Source organism: Netta rufina (assembly GCF_964035555.1).
Source record: "Netta rufina genome assembly, chromosome: 9".
Classification (NCBI taxonomy): domain Eukaryota; kingdom Metazoa; phylum Chordata; class Aves; order Anseriformes; family Anatidae; genus Netta; species Netta rufina.
This window is the reverse complement of record NC_140132.1, coordinates 11,760,264-11,784,230: the sequence shown is the minus strand read 5'-3', so window position 1 is coordinate 11,784,230 and position 23,967 is coordinate 11,760,264. Positions and strand designations below refer to the sequence as shown.

The following is a 23,967-nucleotide window of genomic DNA, read 5'->3' as shown; positions in this document are numbered from 1 at the left end:
GGACAAAGGCTGTCAAGACAAACACTTTGGGGTGGGGTGCTGATTCTGAGTGCCAAACTCAAGTAAAATTAAATAAACGTCAATAAAACAAGGTCATATCTGGTAGAAACAAGTGGCAACATCTTCATGTGCATCTTCTCCCTCTGCTCTTCTGCCACATCAGCCTCACCCTTCCCTGAAAACCTGCAAACAGTTGTGGTGAGAAAGAGAGGACAATGTGAACATGAAGGCTGGCCAAAACAGACGAGAAGAAAGCTTTGATCCTCTGAGGCCCCTCTTGTTTGAGTCGCATGGAAAAACTGTCCATGGAGCAGCCATTCCCTTGGCACTGCTTTCCTGGTCCTTTTCGTATCCCTTCTTTACCACCTCCACAGAGCTCAAACCATTACTGCTGATGAATTGTCTGCTCTCAGGCTTCTCTTCCCATTATTTTTCCTCCCTATGACTCGATCCCCTCCTTCACTCCGCAGCCCTACTCTCCATGTGATGTTGCCCCAGCCAGCCCTGTCCCCTGACCCTGGAGGGAGCCCCACAGTGCCCGGTACTTCAGGCACCTTCTCCTCTAAGTCACCCAACTTCAAGCTCACCACCTCCTGCCTTTTACCACTTCTTGTCCACTTTCTCTCCCAGCACTGTCCTTAGGCTCCGAAAAACCTGGAAGCGATCATTTTCCCCCTTTCCTGTAACCACAGCTCCTTTACCTCCCTGATTTACACACCAGTTGTGTTCCATCTAGCTCCTCCAAGCACCACTCTCCTGCTGTTTCCTTTATGTTCTCCTTTAGCTTTTTTCCAAGACAGGAGCACTACAGATTCTGAAGCTCACCCATCCCACCTGGTTTGCTTATTTTTTGTTCCTAAGCCCACCAAGAGAGCTACTGACAGATGCCTCTCCCCAGCCCTATAACACCTCCCATACAGTTCCAACATCAGCACTTTGAAATTGCTCTTGCAGAAGTCTCCAGCGACATTATTTTACAAAGAAGCCAGAGCAAGCAGCTTCCATGCTCCAAAGCATTAGGTAGAGAGAACTCCAAGCCCATCCTGCTCTTTTCCTCAGAAATTTGATTAGCATTTTCACAGCTGTTTCCTTCTCCTTTAGCTCTCATCTCCTGTCTGTCCCGCACATAAAACATCGCCTCCACACTTTGAGTCCAAAGTGGTAGCAGCTGCTGACAAGATTCTCCTTCCAAGAAGTCTGTATTTTCGTCTTCTACCTTAATGCCTTGCTCCTCAGAGCCTGCCCACAGGGTCATGAAGCTAAGATGTATCGCACGCAGCAGCGAAGAAAAATGCATCCATGAAAGCTATCTGCAATCTTTGATGCAATAAATGCCTTCGCAGCATCTCCTCAAGGTAAGGTAGCTGTGCTATCAGTAAAATGCATACCTGAGCCTTAACTCCAGTAGTGAAGCACGTTTAAATGAAAGGAGAGATTCCAAAAGCGGTAATCGTATCTGTACCCTAACACACTGAACACTTTTTGCCTCTGTCGATGTGCACACTCATCAGAGCAGCTAAGAGACAGCCTGTTGATGTAGTTTGCCATTCCCCCAGCCAGTGCTGATTGAAGCTCAGCACATCCATGGCCCACCTTGAGACCGCAGCAGGTAGACATCACTTTGGGTACCTACCAACCAGAGATGAACCAACCCCACACATTTTGTGTGCAACCGCTGCAGTACACTTAGCAAAGCGTATGCTACCCTATGAAATACAGCGTGCGTACCGTCTTCACTTTGAGCTTTTTTCTAATCTCAAGAATAACCTTAGATCCCCACCATAACACAGATCTTGATTTGAGTAATTCTGCCACTGACAGCTTTAACCAAGTCTTCGTAAACAAGTGTTGACACTGGGTAGTTTTCCTGGGTCAGAAATGAACAAGATCTCAGAAAACCACACAAACAAAACCTCACTGCTACCCCCAAACCGAGCGAGTCCACAGCCAACCAAATGTAAGCAGTTTCAGTTTACTCAAGCAAACACAGCCCGTCATAACGTGCCCAGACTTGAGTTACATTAGAGCCAGCAGGAATTTTTCCTTCTAGGATAAAGCAAGCCTTGGCTCCATAGCCACAGATAAGTAGCACTGGAGCTCAGGCAGAAAAGGTCCTGCATGTTGGAGGACGCTCTGTTGTAGTTCAGCAAGGCAAAGGGGAAGCCTGTGAGAATGACAACTGACTGCCCAGAGCTCTGCCTCACGCAATACTAATTAGAAAGGATTAATTGCCTTCAACTAGGTTCAGCTTTGAGAACTCTGGAAAGAACAAAAGCTGCACAACTGCACAACACAGCCAAATCCAGCTGCTCGTACTTGCAGACCAGTCTCCTAAAATGCCGCGATCACTATGGAGCCTGTCAGGGCAATGCTCCCCAACATGCAGTTGCACAAACACTCTAGGTGATGGATGCTTTATTCTGACGATGGCATGAGACGAAAGGCAAATTCCCCATGCTTTACATTATGCTAAGGTGCAACCTACAATCACTGTAGAGGATGCATTCTACAGTGCATTTGGAGAACTGAAGGTTATTTCATACATAGTTTTGTTGTATGTGGAAGCTGAAAGTTATTGAGGCTCAGCCTAGACTTGGCAGTGCTGGTTTAACAGATGGACTTGATGCTGGAGGTCTTTCCCAACATGAACGATTCTGTGATTCAGTCAGTGGATCATCACACATTTTCCTGAAAAACTTTGTTCAGTACTCTCAATGTTCAAACTCAAAATAACCTGGGGTGGAATGGATATTTGGGTTAATGAAGGCAGCAGGACAATATATAAAGTCTCAGGGACTAGCTCTGCAGGGAGGGTGGAAAGCAATGCACAGTGTCTTCAAACCAACTCTTCCCCCAATAACAACCACCAACCTGTACATACAGGCAATGTGAGGGACCAAACTTTCACATTAGATGTAATAGAAAAACATTCTTTACTCTGCAAGTGTCTTTACAAATATATATTTATATATTTAAGCCCGTTTCAGGCCATAAAAGCCCATAAAAAAAACAACCAGTACCTTTTCAACAAGAGAAACTGTGATCCAGAAGTCTGAGGTGAAAGACTCCCAAGCAAGGGCTGCTTTGGCACTTCTCTGAAGGCCTCTATTTAGCACATAAAACCATCTTAAAAATCACATCAGCCTTTTATCTGCAAGGACGGGTACCATTTTCAGGCCACCCCTCCCTTTGCTACTCTCTGTGTGAGGTAAACTGGAATCACTTTTACATAATCACTTACTGCTTTAAAAAGGGGATATTGCATCCTGAAGACCAGCTTTTCCAAAAAAACATTCATGAATGGGTTAAAAAAGTAAGTTGCCGCTTGTGGATCCAACCACAATGTGCTGTTGTCTCAAAATAGAAGAAGTTGATACTAAAAAGCTATTCCAGATACATACAAGTACAAACACTAGAGCTGGTCAGAAAGATTCAGTTTCAACATTTTTAAAAAGCAGGGAATTTTTTTCTGCAACGTGTTTTTTGCATTAATTCCCCCTATCCTCACTTTTCTACCAGTTCCATATACCCTTCAAAAAAAATATCACTTGTCTGTTGTAAGAGTGCAAAGTCCATCCAAATCTTGTGTTCAAGTTCACTATCACTACACTTTAAAAATCCTGCTGGCAAATAAAAAGGTCTCGATTTAACTTAGCAAAAGTGATAATCTAGAAAATATTCAACATCAAGAGGTCTTACAAAAAACTTCAGACTACTAAAGCATTCTAAGGCACAGTGTTTTGGAAGAAGTGCTTTCTCCCTTTAGTGTTGCTTTATACACATCACGTGTGCGAGTCCGAGTGATGCATGGAGCTGCAAACGTATGCCATGCCTTCTTCCCAGTCAGTGAATTGAATCTTTTCCCCGCAGTTTCAGACGTAGGCTCCCAATGCTGCATGGAATTCAGTTAAACATTGCACCAGCTGCTGAAACTTGGGTCTTTCTTCAGGATCTAGGGCCCAACAGCAGGCCATCACAGCAAACCTGGAAGACAAACAGAAGACATGAGAACACACACTTGGCAACCACAGTCCCAAGCCTGAAAATGAAAAACAACACAACATTTGGCACAAGAAAGCCTGCCAACCAGAGGAAGAGAAAAGGAACCCTGCGTTTTCTGATACACTGTGCTGAATCACTCCTGCTGCAGACAGACACCTGGAACGATCAATAAACACGCCATGACTGGAGGCACTGTTTTGATTCAGAATACAGGTCAGAGGCAATCCAGGAGGAAGTAATACATAATTCATCGGAAATTGCTGAAGTATTGTAAAAGCATAGCTCAAAGCGCTTCTGTGGTAGGTTTACGGGAAGGGGATTTGGAAGAACATGTGAGGCAGGAGGTGGTGCCTGTGTTCTTGCCTTCTCCCATCCCATTAAGATTATGATTAAACACTGAGAGTGCTGCTGTTTGAGCGTCATTACACAGATTGCTTCTCTCTTTAGTCTTGCTGAGAGAACTGAAACTCCCCACAAACCTAGCAGCTTCTTACACCACAGCCCCACAAATACGAAGCGGAAAACCTCCATCCCCTTCAGCTCCCTCTTCTCAGCCTGATGATTAACCCCGTCTCACTCACATATCAGAATAAGGAAGAGAGGTGGGTCAGGATAATGAAACTCAACAACAAAAAATGTCAGCTTGCATTCCTCGAGGCAGGTCATTGCGAAGCCACGCAAATACTTACACAAGGGTCAGCAAAAACAAACAAACAGGAAAGGGAGAAGCACACCTGGCTCTTTCATTGATAAGGTTGGCTTAACATGCTGGTTCCAAAAGAGACATTTTACCCTTTCTCCAAAGATGCACACTTACAGTTCATCGGGACAGTTGATCGGCTGAGCTATTCTATAGCCATCCTTTAAATAAGCAGCCATCTCAAAGGGGTCGATGTCGACATATGGAGTCTGTCCCAGAGTCATCAGCTCCCACAGTGTTACTCCAAAGGCCCACTGAAAAGAAAAAGCATGCAGCCCACTTAACAAGTCTAAGGAACATTAAACTTTATTTTTATTGATTTTAATAAAAATTTATTTAATGATTTCATATGTTTACCCCCTTCAAAAACACTACCCAAAATTTCTCATAGAAGTCCTATGAAATTCAAAGGTTCAGAATAGCAGAGTGAATGAAACCATTTTTCTAAATCAAAATTCTCTGTATATTTTGAGTATACGCCCAGAAGTAAGACTTCTGAGAAAAACAAAGATTTTATCTAAGTAAACCTGGCAGCTGGATCAGCCTTCAACACATCATTCATCTGACACTCCTTCTAAAAGGAGCTTATAAAGATGAAAACTCAATCAATCAATACAAGCACAAGCATTGTACAAGTAAAGTGGTTTAACTAGCTGGTACCCAGAGAGCAAAGAGACAAAACCAAAAGAGAATGCTGATACTGCACAACGAAGATTTGCAACAGAAGTTACACGTGCTGCAATCATCATGATTTATTTTAAAAGGGGCAGAACTGCATTTTTTCTCCCAGCCTTGAAAACTGTAATCAAGTTTTAATCAAAGGTGGCTTTGATTAGGAGTGTTTAAATTAAGGGATGCTGCCAGTGTCCTTTGAGAAGCTCAGAGCCAGAGAATGGCAGGCACACAGACCTGGCCTGTTGCTGAACAGCTACACCTATTAGCAGTGTGTGGAGGCAAGGGAGGTAAGGAAAATGCCAACAAACAGGTGGTAGAGCACCTAGAGAGTTAGAATAAAAAGCAATTCAAGCAAAACTACTTTAAGAATATAGCTACTTCCAATTCTGTAAGGAACCGCATACAAACAGCATAACAAGGTAGAGCTTCATGTCCACCAGAGAGGGGAAAAAACACAATTAAAAGTCATCAGGAATTGTTTTAATATGCTTTAGCTGACTGGTATAACTGTTGGCAGAGGAGGAATACATTAAAAATGTTTCAAGCCAGGAAAACTGTTTTAAAGAAATGCATCCAAAAAGCAAGTTTAGAACACATGCTAATTGCATCTTAGCAGACAACACCTAAATCTCTTGTAACAGATTTCAGCACCGATAAAGCTGCATGCAGTTGGTATTTAGATTTGTTCCAAGTGAACAGACAAAAACATATTACAACATATTTGTGAAAAGTATCCAGGTAATTGCAAAAATGATAATTAGGGCACATATTCTATACCCAGAAAGATCTCCCATTTTGCATGCTACAAAACTCAAACAGCTATGCATGTGAAGTACCGAACTACATAGTAGAAGCTGACTTTATGTAATACAAAAGGGAGTTTTGTGTTAAAATACTGTAAGCTGAATTGCACTGAAGTTTTCTAAAATGATTATGAGACCGAGGTGCCTGCTTCCTAATAAAATTCTACTGGCAGTGCTATATAAACATTCATTTCCAGTCCAGTCTTCATGACCAGCAAATGTGTTTGTGTTCCAGACTTTAGAAAGTGAGTAAGAAGAAATCAATGTTTTTATTGATCCCGTTTAGTATCAAAACATGCCTTTATAGGCGATTTCTATTTCCTGGTCTGTCTTCAAGTTTGGTGTAATAAAACCCCACATGGGTATAATGAGAACAGAACTATTTCTGGAGCAGAGCTGACTCTTTCTCTTTCTTTCCTTTTCATTTATTTATTTTTTTTATTATTATTATTTGTATGGCTTGATGTACAAAAACCATGGCAATGAGGAAAACACAACCAGATCTTTTCAAAAATTTCCTAAACTAGCACATTTTAAGAAATAGATTGCAATCTTTGGATGTAGCCACGTTAAGGAGAGCACAGTTACCAAAGAAAATACCCCATTAGCAGGAAGAGACAGATCGTAACGGGAAGTGGTTTATCTAATTGGTACTCAAATTACCAAAGGTTGTTCTTCTCACAGGACACCCTCCCGTGAGCACAAGAACAGCCTGTTCAGATGTGCAGGAAGCTGAGCAAGCACAGTACAAGGCCACCATGGATGCACTGACTAAGCCCAGGCACCAAGGAAGGAAAGAAAGGTGGATCCAGGAGAAGGCTGCCTGAGGAACACAGTGAGACTGCACGAGCATGCAGGGAGGGAGTCTGGAGAACCAAAGCTCATCACGTGCATCAACACAAGACCATTGGACCGGAGGGGATGCATCCAAGGTGACTGGGAACAGCCAGCATGGCCTTACTGAGGGCAAGCTGCCAAACTAAGCTGCCTGCTACTCTGCTGAGAACACAGTGAGTACAGGAAGAGCAACGGATGGATGTTCACCTTGGCTTTAGCAAGGCCACTGACATCATCTTCCACAGCATCCCTACAGCCCAAGTGGCAAGGTGTTTTCAGTAAAGCAGCTGGGCTGCTGGACTCAAACTGCTGTGATCAGCAACATGAGTCCAACTAGCAGCTGGTTATAGTGACGCTGCTCAGCGATCAGCACTGCTTCATCTCCAGTAACAACCTGGACTCTGAGAATGTTTCTGGACGATACCAAACTCAGCAGAGTGGCTGGCAGGCTGGAGGTCAGGGCTTCTGCAGACTGAAGAGGAACTGGAGAAGTGGACTGAATGTCAACATTCAAGAAAAGCAAATGCCAAGTCCTACCTCTGGGATGGAATAACCCCCTGCAACAGGACAGGCTGGGGCTGTCTGCCTAGAAAGCAGCTTTGCAGGAAAGGACCTTGGGATCCTCATGAACAAACTGAATGCATCAGCAGCGTGTCTTTGAAGCAAAAAGCCAGCTGTATTCTGGGCTCTGTTACCATGAATATAGCCAGTAGGTCAAGGGAAACAATTCTTCCCACGTTTTCCCTACCTGCAAAGTAACTCTGTCCAACTTGGAGCTTCCCCATACACGAGAAAAACACTGACAATTTCACCTGTTGATCCCAAATTCAAAGCCAACCTCCCAGAGGGGAAAGCCTTTAAGAACCATCACTATTTCTTAGATCTTTAGTGGACTACAGATCATGTTCATTCAAACAGCAAACGTGCTGATACAGGTTGCTCACTGAATGTAACTGTCTTTTCTGCTAACACTACCAAGTAGGACAAGGAGCAACAGACAATTAATTCCGCCAGGCGAGAAGTGCCTGCTTGACCTTTAAACTATCTACCCTAAGCAGCAAACGCAGGAAACAGGAGAGCAGTTCTGGATAAATCACTGATATCTGTTCAGTGCCATGATTCTGTAATTACTGAGAAAGGTTTGGTGGGGGAAGAAAAGTTATCAAAATATATTTACAAAATGTAAGGGGAAAAAAAAAAATAACGAAACTTACCACATCACTAGCACTGGAAAATTCATTGTTAACCAGGCTTTCAAGAGCCATCCATCGAACTGGTCTATTTTCATTATCCCCCAGGCAATGGTAGTCCATAGGAAACAGGTCTCGAGATAGCGCATTGTCTGTAATCTTAACCTGAAGTGCATCGTCAATGCTAATTTAAAAGAACAGAAGTATTTAGCAACCTCGGCACTACAGTTTTACAGAAAATATTTACACACCACTTTAAGTTTCCAACTAAGGGTTTCATTGGGGAATGCTGATCACGCTATCGACACATCGAAGGGTTAGCATTCTTCTTGATCAAGACACTTTTTCTGTGGTTATTAAATACTATTTAAAGTATTTACTCTGTGATAACGGATAAGCACTACAAAAATCAGAAATATTACATTAAATAAAATACAACATTTACAAATGCAGAAAAGTACAGTTAAAGCAAACAATGAACTCCCTTAATTATTATTGTTCCCTTGGAGATATGCTTTCAGTTGAATTATTTTAGCTATAGTACCCTTGTGGCATTTATGAGCTAAATACTTAGGCAAAACAAGGTCTAATAGTATCTTGATAAAGCAACTGGTATCATTTGTGACCTAAAACCTCATCCCTAATCAATATTATTTGCTCTAATAAAATATTTATTTCCACAAACACTGCCTCAGGAAAAGATACTCACTCTGATTGTTGGGCAATCAGAAATTGGAAGCTGGCTAAGGAAAACTTACTTGTAATCAACAACAAAAAAAGCCTCAAAGTAGCACAGAGGAACCTTTAGTGGGTGTTTATGGAATAAACTTGCCTACTGATTTTTCCCCCCTCTGGGATATTAATTCATGCTCTTTTAAACTTAAAAAAAAAAAAAAGTCAAAATTCAGTGTTCTCAAACATCTGACTTCAGAATATGGGGAAAATGTTAGCTTAAATATTTTGTGACAAGAATAAGAAAATAACATTGTGATTTTGGTTGTCTTTTTTTTAATGGTGTTTCCCATCCTCATTTTTTCAAGTACTTCTTTATTTTGATGAGACAAATTAAATATAAATGCTCAATTTGTGTGCTTGCTGCTTTATTATTCCAGGTACCTTCACATTTACCCCATTCCTGTGTGCTTTCGGGTCTGTTCAGTGACCTCAAAATTTATAGACCAAGACATTTCCATATCTTGTCACTCTTAATAGACACAAATGAAGTTCAGAGAAATTCCTAGAAGATCTGCCTATGAACAAGTACAAAGTGTACTTTCCAGTGACTACAGAGCCCTGACTTGTGTCACGGACTATGGACTACGTCCTTTCCAACTGGGCCCAAGACACTTGAGTATTTCCCCCCTTCACAAACCTGCTAAGAACACTGCAATCCTGGCTCCCTTCCCCAAATTAACACAGACACATAGACCTGCTACACTTCATACCAACTCCTCCTTGTCTTTCCCACACAGAGGTACTCCCAGGAATAAACCTTGGAAAGAAGAGAGTGGCAGATAAAGCCCTTCAAGGAATCCTGGCTATTGACCACCTCTTTTTCTATGTAAAAACCCAAGGCTAGTCCAGTAGTTCTTGTACTGCAGCAGAGATTAGCAGATGTTCAGCTCCTGCCTGCATTTGCCATGAAGAAGAAGCACCAGATGCATCACAAATTGAGTACTATTGCCAGCACTCAGGATCACAAGTATGGCAACTAAAACGAAGCTGGAATTTGCCCCTGGAGGGCGGGGACTAAAGTTGGCTAGACTGCTGACCCTTTGCACAGGAATGTCACGAGGCAATTAATCCTCTGCACTGAAATGAGAGGTTGCCACCAGGTAGCTTTCCTGGAGCACTGCTTATGACTTTTGCTTTCCGTGGTATCGCTTTTTCAATACAGCCACCAGAGGAAAAAAAACAATAAGAGTTAAGAGTGTTTAAGGAACTGTATCAAACTGAGCATCCTTACACCGCGTGAAAGATTTTGCTAAGGTGGCATTGTAGCATTGGTTCAAAAGCACGAGGGGTGGCTAGAGGGTAGATGTTCCTGCATCCTCTGTCCAACAGTACCTGGTGGAAAACCTGTTCACTAGCGAACTGCCAAGACATTCCAAGTTCCTATTAACATTAATGGCTTCCTTTAAGAGAACATTTGAAAAAACAAGGAAAGACAAAAAGCTACTATCAGTCTTTCAGAATTGGATGCTCCGTTCTTTTTAAAAAAACAAGCATTCTGGTTCACCCTATAGTTAAAAGAAAGTTTTTACTGACAAGAGCACTTGCACAAAACTTAGGAAAGAAAAAGCGGTATGTTTTCAAGTAGAGATTGGGTCAATTAAAAAAAAAAGTCTATCTTAGCCCTGGTTAGTGAGGTAACACTTTGCAACAATGACTCTACCCCATTTAGTACTTACACGCAGTTTCTAGCAGCCAGGTCTTTGTGAATGACCTCCCGTCTGGCCAAATAACTCATTCCACAGGCAATCTGAATAGCCATATGTACAAGATCCTGCTGGGAAATTGCCTGCAAGAGCAAAGAAGAGCAATCAATGCAAAACTGCAAGTTCAGTGCCTACTAGGTTAGTATTTTATTTGCATTCTAGTGCCCTTCCCCTCTCCCCTAACCTTTACTAGCCGGTAATTTCTCATTTTCTAGCTGTTTACAGACACTACCACCTTTTCTTTATTAAAAAAAAAAAAAAAAAATTCCTCCCAGTTTTTCCTTGACATGGCAGGGGCAAACATTTCCAATTTGCAACTTTCTCACTGTTACACAGCTTTTCCATGGATTAGTGGTGAACGTAGGCAGATTTTACCTTCTTATCACACTATGTTCACTTTCTGTTTCTCTAGAAACCAACTTGTTTTCAAGCAGCAGACAAAATTCTCATTGCTGCCTATGGCTGAAAGCTACTATTAAAGGCTGCTGCTCCTACTTTTACAATTCCGCAGTTCCATATAAATCAAACCCTTGCATACATCTATACCCCACTTTCTCTTTCAATTCTACAGTGCTCCTAAAGCTCCAGTATGTAGGTAGACATTGAAGCTGCAAGACTGTGGTTAAAATAAACTAAATACTAAATTAAAAAAAATAATACGCTGACTTCTTTGTTAACTGCTTGTTAATAAGAACAAGAACCACGTATTATTATTTCAGAAAATTCAAGAGTTTACTTTAGGTGTTCGTATAAAAGTTCCATCTTCAATTAAGCATTTTTGACACCAAACATCCCAGTTTTTGCTAGGTGGGAAGTATGGTTATACCAACTAAGAGGCAACTCCTGTTTGAAATAATATAAACACACTTTGTTTAAGTTCTTGGAAAGGGTAGTATTAGTGTGCTGCACAGAGATTTATAACCCAGATTAAGCAGCAAAACAAGTGAATCAAAGTTGAAAGATCTTAGCAGCTTATCACAATTTATTGGTCTTGTAAATTAACAGAGGCAGGTAGCCCTTGCCAGTTGCCCCTGTGTAACTTAAATCTACAACCATATACCATTTCCGCTTTTTTTTTTTCCCAGATACATTGATATACCAGCTACTACCCTGACCAAGGGTTTAACTCAGCTTCATTAGTCTCTGAGTAGCTGTGATAAATGCAGCCAAGAATGTTTTCCTTGTATGAATCAAAATAAATACACGCTAAGGAACCTGCTTGTCAATTCTTTCATTGTCACCGTATTGACAGGTAAATAACACAAGGCACAAACACAGATGACAAACCAAGGCTTCTGAGTAAAAGCTGAACAGGCAGGAAGTGACAGATTTTCTGAGTTTACCTGAGGATTGTTGGCCTCCACTAGCTTGCACTGTCGCAAGAATAGCTTAAGGTTCCCCCAGTTCATGTATGGCAGCAGCACCATTGGTTTCTCTCCCTCTTCTATACAGACATGAGTGATAGGTAGCAGATTCCTGGAAGAGAGCAAAATTCCTAGTTTTATGAAGTTGAAATTTGACAAAGATCTTTTCAATCCCTAAACATGCTAAATGAAAGTAATTCAACACTAAAGAAAAGCATTAACCTTTGACACAGATCGCAGAGCAAAAGGCCTCCAAATAACTGAGGCAGCAGGCATTTGGGGGAGGCAGAAGGTAGAGAAATATTTGGGTATCTTCCCATTAGGAAGGAACCCCCAGATTTTTCACTTGTCCAAGAGGGTTGAATTAAGATTTGGTGAATACAGGTTATCATTTGCATGAAGACAAAAAACATTTCAAAATGCCAGAACAGCAACTTTTAGTTTCGAATTAGCTTAACATTAAATTGCGTCATAAATGCAGAAGTACTTCAGGGCTCCTACCACAGGCGTTTCAGTCTTCCTGACAGCTCAGATAACCCTCGTGCTGCACTGTTTACGAACATCTTCCTGTAGTATCAGCATAAAAATTCATAGAAACTTGAAACAACCTCTATACAGTTTCAATTTTCCCTGAAACATTTTTGGGGGACTGTATTTTCTATCAGAAACATCCCAGGAATGTTTCAATGATTTCTGATTATTTTTAGAGGGGAACTTTGAAATCCCATGTCCTTGTAAGAAGTGGTCTGGTAGTCAGGTGTTACACCCATGAACTCTATGTGCCCGTTTAGCTCTACCTTCAACAAAAATAAACACTCCAGCTTGACAGGTGTCAGAGAAGAACAGCTTTGGGGATTTTTATTTATTTATTTATTTATTTATTTATTTATTTTAAGAAGTTTGACTTGTAAAAGCAAGGATAACAGCTGATTTTGAATGATAGGAGAAAGGTTGTTTCATTTAGTTTCAGTTTTTAATTGTGTTTCCCCAAGAAGCTGCTATTGCTCTTTACACAATCCTGTCTCTTAGACAAGTCCTTAATTATAAAAATTCTTAGTAAAGCAGCTTTTAAATCCATCGTAGAACTAACAGTTCTGCTTAAACTTCCCTTCCCTTATGTTACCAGTGAAAACAATGAACTACAGCCATGGAACCTGATGGTGAGTGTGGGTTTCTTCTTACCTGCATCCTTGCTAATACCAAAGGTCTTTAAGGGCAATTTCAGCCTTCAATCTAAGCTGCAAAACCGCAAGTAACGCAAGCTGTTTGGGGTATTCATTTTAAAATGTAAGCCATCACCCCCAAAACCATGCCAGTAATTCTAAGGAATAAATCCCAGTGACATTACGATGCCATACCGAGGCAACACATGTGTGCTAGAGTCCTAAAGAGCAGTGTCCTACATGGATACACAGAAATATCTAGTCACAGGACTCCTCTGTGCCATGTAGAAAATTATGAATAGTACAAGGCGGACTAGTAGATTACCTAAAATGATAATCAACCTGTATATAGACTTCCTCTCCTCATCATTACTAAGATCTCACCACATTAGACAATAGCCTGTGCAAGAAGCAGTGTAAGCCAGCAGCAGCTTTTTCTGTAATAACTGAGAATGAAAGGAATATCTAGCCATATATTAAAGGAATATTTAACCATATCTCACTGCTTGGCCTGGAACACCGAACCAAAGACTTTCTCAGTTTCCCCCATATACTGCTACCCTCTGATTTCACTGACTGTGCTGCTCTAAAAGCGTGTCTGGCACTCTTTGCAATAGGAAGCATGCCTGGAACTCTGCATTTCGAAGTCATGCAGAAATCTTTGCAGCTCTCTGTGGCTTGAAAATTTTGAAATATATAACATGTTGCTCAATTTGTAAACAATTATCTTGCCTCCTCCCAAGGAGCTTTAAGCACAAGTATTTTCATCTTGCATCTTGCACAGATACAGTTTGGCTTATAAATACTGAGTAGCTCACCTGTGATGAAGTCCTCTGAGTTTACAGCTTTCAGTCAGCATCATTGTCACCTGCACCTCTGAAGCTTGATCTAATGAAAAAAATAAAAGCTACAGATATAACTTTGGCAACAAACTGATGTATTAATTGAAATTTGGTCCAGATTTGCAAGTCAGCTAAGGTCACTTGCGCACAAATAGAATTTGTTTACCTACATTTTTTAAATGGAGTTTAAAAAAAAAAAAAAAACACACACAAGTAAGCCAAGTTCTAGGGCATATTTCTGCTTAAACAAATGGGGTGAAGCCGAAAAAGGAAAAAAAACTGCAGGTGCTGACAGAATGTACTCTTGCCACTTCCTGACAGCTTTTGGGCACACACAAACCTCTTGAACCAGGCAGCATGGGTCAAATCCCATGCCCAGGGCCAGCACTGCTGGAAGCAGGGGAGCTTGCCTGGCGTTTCCCAAAAGCACAGAGGTGCACAGAAGGCACCAGTTTGCTGCTGAATCACAACTCAGGCTTCTACAGTTTACTTTCATGTTGATAGAGACCATTTATTCCTAGATTCACATATTTAGTGCTCCCTACTTGAAACACTTGACTCTTGGTAACCTTAGAAATGTTTGCAGTTCTCCTCCCCAGATTTAAAAAAACCAAAGAAATCCCTGCTGCCAGCTGGAACTTGAGCTTCTCTGATAACTCCAGCAACCCACAGCAAGCAGAACATCTTCTGGACAGAAGCACTGGCTGCACCCCTCTTCCCCACAAACATTTTTGTGTTGATTTTTTTGTTTGTTTTGTTTTTTTCCTGGTGGCAAGGAGCAATAGGCAAACTTAAGGCAACGTAAATCAGGGCTCACACAAACCTCCCCTCTTCGTACCCAGGTGCACTCTCTTCTGTCCCTCCTTCATGTTACAGCCAGCACTCCCGCAGCAAGCTAGCACAGGAGAGAACCCAGCTGAGGCCAATCAGTTCTCCTTGCTGTATTAGAATGAATTTACGTATCTCATCTGAGTCAAATAAACATTTTACTGCCCTAGGAGGGGAAACGGAGGTAAAGAGGATAAGGAACAGAACACACATCCACTCTTCTCCCTTCGTGGTCTTGCCCTCCTCCTCATACCAGCTCTGGCACCTCACTGGACCCTTTCCTAACTGAACTGTTTATCTTGCAAAAGAAAAAGAAATGACTTCTGGCAGAAGGAGAGGTGCATGTGGTCAGTGCAGAAGAGCACAAGGTAGGGAAGGAAAGCACAAGGCCCAGAGAGAGAGCGTGGCCTCCCCCTCATGGCAATGGCAAGCTACTAGATGGGCTCTCCCTACAAGCCTGCAGCTTCCTAGACCTGCTGGAAGCACAGGCAGCTCCAGGCACACTTCAGCCCTTCTGATGAACCTAGGGAGGGCGAAGGGTTCATCAAAAGAGAAGTCGCGTAACTCAAGAACGTGGGAACTGCTAAACATCAGCTGATTGAGAAACTTCACCAGGGGAAGAAAGGATATCCCAAGGCTAACTGCCGCAGACGCTCTTTCACCACCTCAGCTGGGAAGAAAACAAAAAGGAGGCATGCCTTCGTAAAAGCATCCAGATGCTAAAAAACAAAGAGACTGGGAAATCAATGTTAAAAATTCAGATGTAAGTCCTGGGCAGAAGCACTGAACCCTGAGTATGCTTGGAAACCCCTAGGGAGCATCACTGCCCAGCCCCTGCACAGGCTGAAGCACCAAGACCACCAAACCCTGAAACAGCACTCCAAGTGCCATGACATTCATGGCTCTGATGTCTTATGGGATGCATCCAGCTATTTTAGCCCTTTCTAAGTGACTAACTTCATCTGAAGGAGACAGACCTCAGGTTCGTAAATGAACGAGAAAAAACAAGGTGCTTCATTAAAATCAGTTCATATAGGCACGAATGGCTGAAGCATCCAGCTGTTCCACAGGGCGAGCAGCACAGAAAATAAGGCACAAAAGCACGTTACAAGAAGCCAGAGGAACTGCTAACAGGTTACTAGTATAAAGCTTCCATTTTAAATGCATTAACCACTCGCATTCAAACAGACCACAGTTTCTTCATCCCAACATACAACGAAGTGCTGAAAGATTACCCGGTGCGAGTTTGGGTTGATGAACTTGCTCACACGCTCTTCGGCTCTGTGCTTGCTTAACTGGTTTGCTTTTAATTACAAGATTCACCATTGCAATGATCTGAAGTGCTAAATCAGAGTTTACTTAAAACTGGATTTAAAATCTACAGAACAAGTAAATCTGGTCTGGACAACACACCCATCATCAGACAACGCTGCTGTGTCGATGCCTTTCCCTTTCCATCACACAGGGTGTTTGTCACAAGGTCATTGTTACGCTTCGGTGTTTTCTTTCAGCTCAGACAGACTACGCTAGAACTCCTGAGCACCCAAAGGATGATTGACTCCCGTTCAAGTATATACGGAAATCTAAATCTTATCTGGTGAAACAGTCCCAGCATCCGCATTGTGTTTTCTTATCAATATTATTTCCTTGTTTTCTGCATGGAAAAAACTTACACAAAATCAACCAAATCAACACACACAGAACAAACAATAGCAGTGCAAGGCTAATCCTCCTCCAACTTCGACCTGTGCCAATTTAGAAGAATACAATTTGATTACTGTGGTTTTACTAGGTATAATTCAAAACAGAACATAAATTATCACTTTGAAAATTGAGCGATTCCAGCCAAAACGGGTCAAAAATATTAAAAAAAATCAGGGTACTGCTATTCCAACAGTTCCCATTGCAATTAAGCCTGATTTTATGACCATTTTCTTTAGTTACATGATAAATAGTGCAATTAAACTCATTTATTTTCATAAAGTCACATTTATTAGACTATAGCCAGATAAGTCTTCATAGATTCCAAAGATGATTTTGGCAATAAAACATCTTGCTGTAGAGGACACGATCATCCAGGCAACCTGACCGTCCTGCATTGCAAACTCACATAAGCAGTCAAGAAACCCCACAGCCTTTCTGGCTTTGATATGAGAAATTTGCAGCCCCTGGGCAGTGCAGGGGCAGCCCTGACCTGTCAGCTCCAGCTCAGCGAGACACAAGTGAGCAGACACTAAGGCAAATTCCATAGGTTTCATCTTCCTGCCTGAGCCAAACATTCTACTGAAACCATACCTCAAATCTCTAAGCACTACCTGTAAGCACACACATTTTAGGATTTTGTTTTTCAATGGTTTTATTTAGTATTTTCTTGTTTCTGTAGCCACACAAAACAAGACTTGTGGAATGATCTTGTCAAACACACAAGAATGCCCACAAGCTTTTGCAGCTAGTTTTCTCTCTGTATGGGATCTGTGAGGTTATTTGATCTGCATATGGCTACACATACAGGTATACAGGAGAGAATGGGGGGAAAAGAAGGGGGAAAACCTCCCACAGGGCTATAAATCTCTCAAATTACAATAGCCACAACAGAGGAGGCCACAGTCTCATATGCATTAGATTCATCATCAGGAAACAGTGTTGAGTTGAAGCTGAACAATCCTGGGTAAGGCTTGTTAAACAACATCTTCAAAGCCCTAAAAAAGCTAAACTTCCCTTTGGGATATTAATGCTATTTGTGATTGGGAATACCTCTGCACTCAGCAATCCATGGAGCTGCAGGCTGATGATCGTGAGCTGAGGTACAGTCAGGTCACTGCTGCTCAGCCCTGAGAAAGCATCATCTATTTTCACAAAGCTGTCACACACCAACAGCTGAGTACTTGAATAGCAAAATAAATAAATAAATAAATAAATAAATAAATAAATAAATAAAAATGGAGATGACATGAGTTAGGACAAATATTTGGGAGACAGCAGTGATTCTAGATGTTCAGTTAGGACAAGAAGGGCCGAACTTTTGTAAGGTGCTCAAAAGCAAGACCAGAAGCGATTTCAGACAGATGTAGGTGCATCCCAGAACTGTGAAGATGATCTTACTCTTGCTGTTACAAGGCAACGACTGGGAAAGTCTACCTTGGGGCACGGAGCAAGAACAGGCTAGGATTTCTGGAAGCTTTGATATGGCTACAAGTTTATCTCACACTATTACATTATTTGTATACAGTCAGGCACAATGGGGCTCTTGGCCCCGCCACCCCGCCACTTTCATGCATGAGGCTAATCTCCCCATACAATTCTGACAAGCGTTTTATGTGCTGAGGCCCCTCCTGGCTCCCAGGGACAGAGCACCTACTTGATTTTTAACCACTTACACAATCCCATCTGCAAAACTGTGCTTTAAATCCTCATTTACCAGCACTATCAGTCACATGAATCATCGTAACACAGCTGACATGTTTACAGGGAGTTTTGCAATGACACTAAAATTGCACCAATTTGCTTGCTGTGAGACTGGGCACTCCAGCAGCAGTGGCAGAGCATCGTGCCGTGCGTTCACTGGGTGGTTGTACGTCATGAAGAGTCACTCCACACCTCAAATTACCCACCAGAGATGAAAAGCAGCAATTACTTGAATATTGCGCTGGGTTATCTGATTAGCTGGATGGCTTTCAAGAACAACATTTTAGGTCAGATCTTCCAGAATCACAAATTAGCAAACGCTGTATTACAACTTCAGACTTCAGATTGCACCTTGGTCATTAAAATAAATTACTTCAGAGAACAGGAAGGTAAAGGAAAAGCACAACGTAACCAAAGGTTTCAAAATTCAAACAAGATACGCCAGAACCTTTCCATAGCCTACTACGGACAGCAACGCACAGCAGTTTCTTTCAGCATTCCTATCAGAAGTAGCTCCACAAAGCACGGCAGCTAGGCAATCAAGGCTTCCAGTGAATACATCTCCTGACAGCAGCATCTGAAGAGATATTTTACCTAAAGCTTTTCTCACTTTTGGACCCATCTAAGGTGTCTTCTTCCTATGCCAACTTCCATCTGTCTCACTGCAGACTTGCACAGCAGACTTTCCCCAACATCAATGTTTCATACAATCCACTTTATATATGGCTGTTTTCACACGGGTTGTACTACTTCAATTATCTTTCAGACTTGCAGGCTTTGCCAAACATACCGTGACAAAGTCCACTAGCTCAAGTTATTGAAGGGAGTAAAGCACATGGGCAGGCGCAGCAGTCCCACACTGTGTCCATAGGAACTGAGACTAGGAAATTAAAATCCTGACTGTAAATATTCAGCTTGAGGTGAGAAATACTCCTCCTATCAACACGTTCTTTTTAATTACTGCTGCTTCTGCAGAACAATTCATTACATAAAATTTCTCCCAAGGCAGAATTCAATCACAGTTCAAAGATTATACGTCTGAATACTGCTTTAACCCTTCTCAGCAAGTCTTTGGAAGAAATTGAACAAAGACTATCCTGAGTTCACCTCTGTTGTTCTGGGAGACATTTTTAGAACTTCCCTTCAAAAGGAGAATGAGCTGTTAAAGGAAGTTAGGAGCTATAAATCAAATCAAAATGAATACAATTAGTCACAATCCAATCTACTTTTTATAGGGTGAGGGAGACATACACACACACAAACACTGATTCTTTAAAACATGAGGAGGTCCCAGCAGAGAGTGACAAGGTAGATGCCAGCAACATCTGATCTGCCCACCACTGAAGTGAAGGGGTTAAAAACCCTTGCTCCTCTTCGCAGTTCTCTTACAGGTACAAGCCTGAGAGAGCCACAGAGCCATTCAGGTAAGGGCTGTTCTTTCACACATCAGCTCTCTGCTTTACAAGGCAACCACTCATCGTACAGACCTCAAATACTCCGTATGTTAAGTCAAACATCCATCCAATAACCCAAGGAGGCCACGGAGTAGGTCACCATGCTTAGTGTTGTTAGAATTCCAGCACAGCAGGATTTCTCCTCCGATCTTAATACCAAAGCTATTTCTAATGTTTGTTTCCACGCCACAACCACACATTTATTTTCCAAAGCAAGGCAGTTTACATTTTCAAATTCAAGCCCAATTTTAATGTATTCTGGAAGTGATTCAACACAACACCACTAAAGTGGGGAATGCTGTTCTGGTTTTCTCATATTACAAGTGTACACACAGATTTAAACCGTAGAAAAGAGCGGAGCGAAGCATGATTTGGGGTAGTGTTATTTGCCTACTTAGCAGTGAAGGAATCTGGAGTCACAGCAGCATACAGCAACAAGTCAAAGGCTCTTTGCTCAGCAATCTGTTCAAATTAAATCAGAAAGTAAAAAATGAACCTGAAGTAGAACTGGGGAAGGAAGATAACTGCTTTAATGCTTCAGCATCTGCTGAAAGGGCAGCAGCTAATGAAAGTGAAATACAGGTACTAGTTTTAACTCTTTGTAAATATAAGTGTACTTCGGATTATGAAAGGGCAATCTTTTCCTGCAGAAGCATACAAAATAGCAGATATTTAAATTAAGATGTTGAAGTACAGCACTTTATTTTATGTAGATTGTACTATTTAAGGTCTCTCGCTATACTTTCTTAATGAACTAGGATTGAACAATATACAGTACATTTTATTTTTTTAGTCAACTTCCAGGAATTTATTATTTTCCCTAATTATTTAAATTCATGTATCCTCCTGCTATGATGAAACTTAAGAAAACTCCAAGAAGCAGCAGAACTCCTTAATTTTTTTTTTGTTGTTGTAAACTGTCTTCTAGAGAAGCAGGATCACGTACTCTGATTTTGGGACATTAAGGACTTTTTATTTATTTTCGGAAGGTATTTATATGTTTAAGACATTTACAGAATGAACTTAAACTTGTACATTTTAACAATGTACTGCTACTGAATGTGAAGTCAATGCAATTTTAAAATGGTACCTTGGGAACCACTGTGTACGCTCGAGGTTGTGGTATACCGTATGCCCAATATGAAGCTCTTCAACTTTGTTAAGGCAAAGCTTATTAAACATACAACTCATCTAATTATGCCTCTTGCTTTTCCCTGCTTTGCACGGTGTAAATTCTCAGAATCTTTGTTCTGACACTACCTAAATGTACACAAGAAGTCCTAAAGGTCACCAAGCCAGGCCATAAATAGGCCCCAAGAGGCATCACGTGAATGAGGGCAGTAAAAGGTCTGTAAGCCATGGACAGTTAAGTCAGACTGGCTTCAACATACAACTTCACAGCTAGGGGGTTTGAGCATCTGCTCTTAACTAGTTAAGGGAACATAAAACAAAAAAACAAACAATAGCATAATGTTGGAATTGGCCAATGCTGCTGAAAAAGTCCTTTAGTGATCTACGACGACATGAACAAAACTCAAAGCTTTGCTGAAGTTAGTAAAATGATGGAGCCTGAAGAGTTAATCTTCACTTATGCTGTGACTTTGTTTCCAGTGCTTTTCATGGGTGGATTGTTTTCAAACACTCCTTTCTTGTACAAAAGAAAAATTTTAAGTGGTTAGAAAAATGACAGAAGCAGTCAGGTTATCTTGAATAGCAAGATTGGTTGTTTTTAATAAAAATGTACCTTGGCCAGAATGTACTAAATGACTCAAGGCTCTGCACAGCTCAAATTCACTGCGTGCGTTCCTGGAATAATACAATTCCATTTGTTCCTGAAAGATTTTCTCCTTTGCACGAAAAGCACCATTAAACAATGTACTCTGTAAACCAAAATGCAAAACTGTGTGTTTCTATTCTGAGGTACAAGGGTCTAAAGATGCACAAGAAAGGCTATTTTGCACCATTATAAAGGCAAGAGATCTCACAATCGCTGGCAAGAGAGGCAACTCCAGCTCTGATAAACTGAGTTGAGTCCAACTGAGACAATTCCCAAAGTTTAGAGTGGTTGGAAACCACCTATCAGAAAGGAAACAAACATTACAACTACATGAAATAATTCTACTGCACAGCAAAAAAACACAGTGAGGAAACTAGGTGGCAGTTAAGTCTCTCGTCTCCTCACCAAGAACCTATTCAGGTCCTGTTGATCCGTGGATTCTGACAGCCTAAATATAGTACAAACACATGTTCTTGCTCTTGCTGCTGACAACACATCCTTAATCTTCATGAATGACCATTTAAAGTAAAAAAAGAAGCGGGTTATCCATCGAGAAAGTCTGAACATGAAAGCAGCTGAAGCTTTCATGATTATGACCAGAAAATTAATGCAGTTAAACCATAAACTAACTAGAAAAGAACAACTAACTGCAAGGCCAACATGAAGGATCTAGAGAAGGTATGAACAAATGACACTTTTTGCCCTGGGCATGCAATCTTCGTACTCCCAAAGTTATTAGAGCTTCCAGAAAGCTGCCTCTAGTTTTGCCAACCGATACTCATTTTTTCTTTTAAGCTCTTCTTTTTGGCAGAGAGCACTCCACGTAAGGGAAGACTGCGGCATCCAGACACGCTCTCAAGTGTTAGATGATATAGCATTAAAAAAAAAACATGTTATAAATTAGAGAATTTCATGAACATGCAGGTAGAAAGCTTTGTCACTATCCAGGGCATGTTACAACTTTTCTCTGGAGTCTACTACAGTTAAGCAAAAAAGAAATATTTTCTAAAGGATTTTGAGTGAACTTCTGGCACTCAGGGATGAATTTTGCCTTCAGACAATATCCCAGATGTGGTGTTGAGATTTCAGCGAGTGTCACCAAATCTGTAGTGCTATTACCTTTCAAGCCATGTAACAAGAAGTCACTGAATTAGTCAAAAAGCAATTCAGTCACTTCACAAATGCTTCAGATGAAAGACCCAAGACACACAAGAGTCCAATTCCAGTGACAAATTCTGTGACGTAAAAGAAATTAGTCAAATAATGCTGAACAAGCAAACTCCTACCTATTTGCCTCCTGCACTGATGTTGTGGTATTAGGATCAAACTTGGCCTTTGAGAGTCTGACCTAATAGGTAATTCCCTGCTTGAGAACATGGTGAACAACACATTCCTGGAAACTAATCACAGGCACTCTTTGAATAGCCTCTTTCACTTGAAGAGTATCTCAGAACAAAGGTGGGCAGGTCCAGACTTTCTTACCTTTTCTGTATTACCAATTTTCTTAACAGACAGTACTTGTTTTCTTGTCAGAAGCTAAGCTTAGAAAAATCAAGGTTTCTTAACTTTAGGTAGCACTGTTCTGTTTTACGGCAATCTTCCACACCACAAGGCTAGAAGGTGAAAGAAAGGGGAAAAGGCTGCTGCTCTCACTGCCATAACCAGCTTTTTGATCCTTTGGGTAACAGAATCAACACTGGGGAGAGGTAAGAAAATAGGAAATATGCAAACTTGCAAGGCTGCAAAGATACTCTTTTCTGAACTGAAAACACTCACAAATCTGTTGTCCGATGAGCATGCCTGTCAGAATATTCATCTTCTCCTGGATATGAAATGAGAAAACTGACAGCACATTCTCCTGTCCACTTTATTAGGATGTAACCCATCTTGAATGGTTATGGATTTTATAAAGCATTATTAACTGAAGAAGGAATGCAAGAAATATACCCATTATGACATTCAGCTGCTGTCACATCTACGGCATGAGCTTTCTTCACAGGTTTTCCCAGTGACAAGTATTCAGAAACCATTACTCAAATGGCACAATAACCCCTCAACAACTCCCTTAGTACAGCGAAGGTCTTCTCCGACAAGCCAACATACGTTATCATGGCTCAAAGAGGCCTTCCAGGCACCTGTATACTTCTGGTTGGACATTCCTGGACACATCCAGAGGATAAATCGCTTAATCCACTAGCTTTCCTACTCTGCACAATGCAAAGTTGCTGCAACTAACACAGCTTGCATTGGTGTCACCTGGTCACAAAGCTACTTGTGTGCCAATATGCTGGTGTTTCATTGAAGGGATGTATCCAGTGACACAGCAGACAACTACACCAACTAAGGTCATGTCTACATGAAGTTTGAATACATTAAAGCTTTTTTTTTTTTTTTTGTAAATTAGACTTGAATTTTTGTAAATTAGACTTGATTGTTTCTACTGTTCCTCTAGAAGCATTAAGATGAGTCAGTGGGGCAATATCTAAGCC

At 41.2% G+C, this 23,967-nt stretch overlaps 1 protein-coding gene across 1 annotated transcript in view; it reads right to left on the bottom strand.

The window, feature by feature from the left end:
- Nucleotides 1-2,903: 2,903 nt before the first annotated feature.
- The window catches only part of RYK (receptor like tyrosine kinase), a gene marked incomplete at its 5' end in the record, with an annotated part of 66,203 nt that continues 45,139 nt past the window's right edge, over nucleotides 2,904-23,967 (bottom strand). The window contains 6 exons of the mRNA XM_084292123.1: nucleotides 2,904-3,984; nucleotides 4,820-4,956; nucleotides 8,232-8,391; nucleotides 10,619-10,728; nucleotides 11,989-12,121; nucleotides 13,991-14,060. Of these exons, the coding sequence (XP_084148249.1) occupies nucleotides 3,873-3,984; nucleotides 4,820-4,956; nucleotides 8,232-8,391; nucleotides 10,619-10,728; nucleotides 11,989-12,121; nucleotides 13,991-14,060 (722 nt within the window). The 3' untranslated portion in view covers nucleotides 2,904-3,872. The remainder of the gene's footprint in view (nucleotides 3,985-4,819; nucleotides 4,957-8,231; nucleotides 8,392-10,618; nucleotides 10,729-11,988; nucleotides 12,122-13,990; nucleotides 14,061-23,967) is intronic.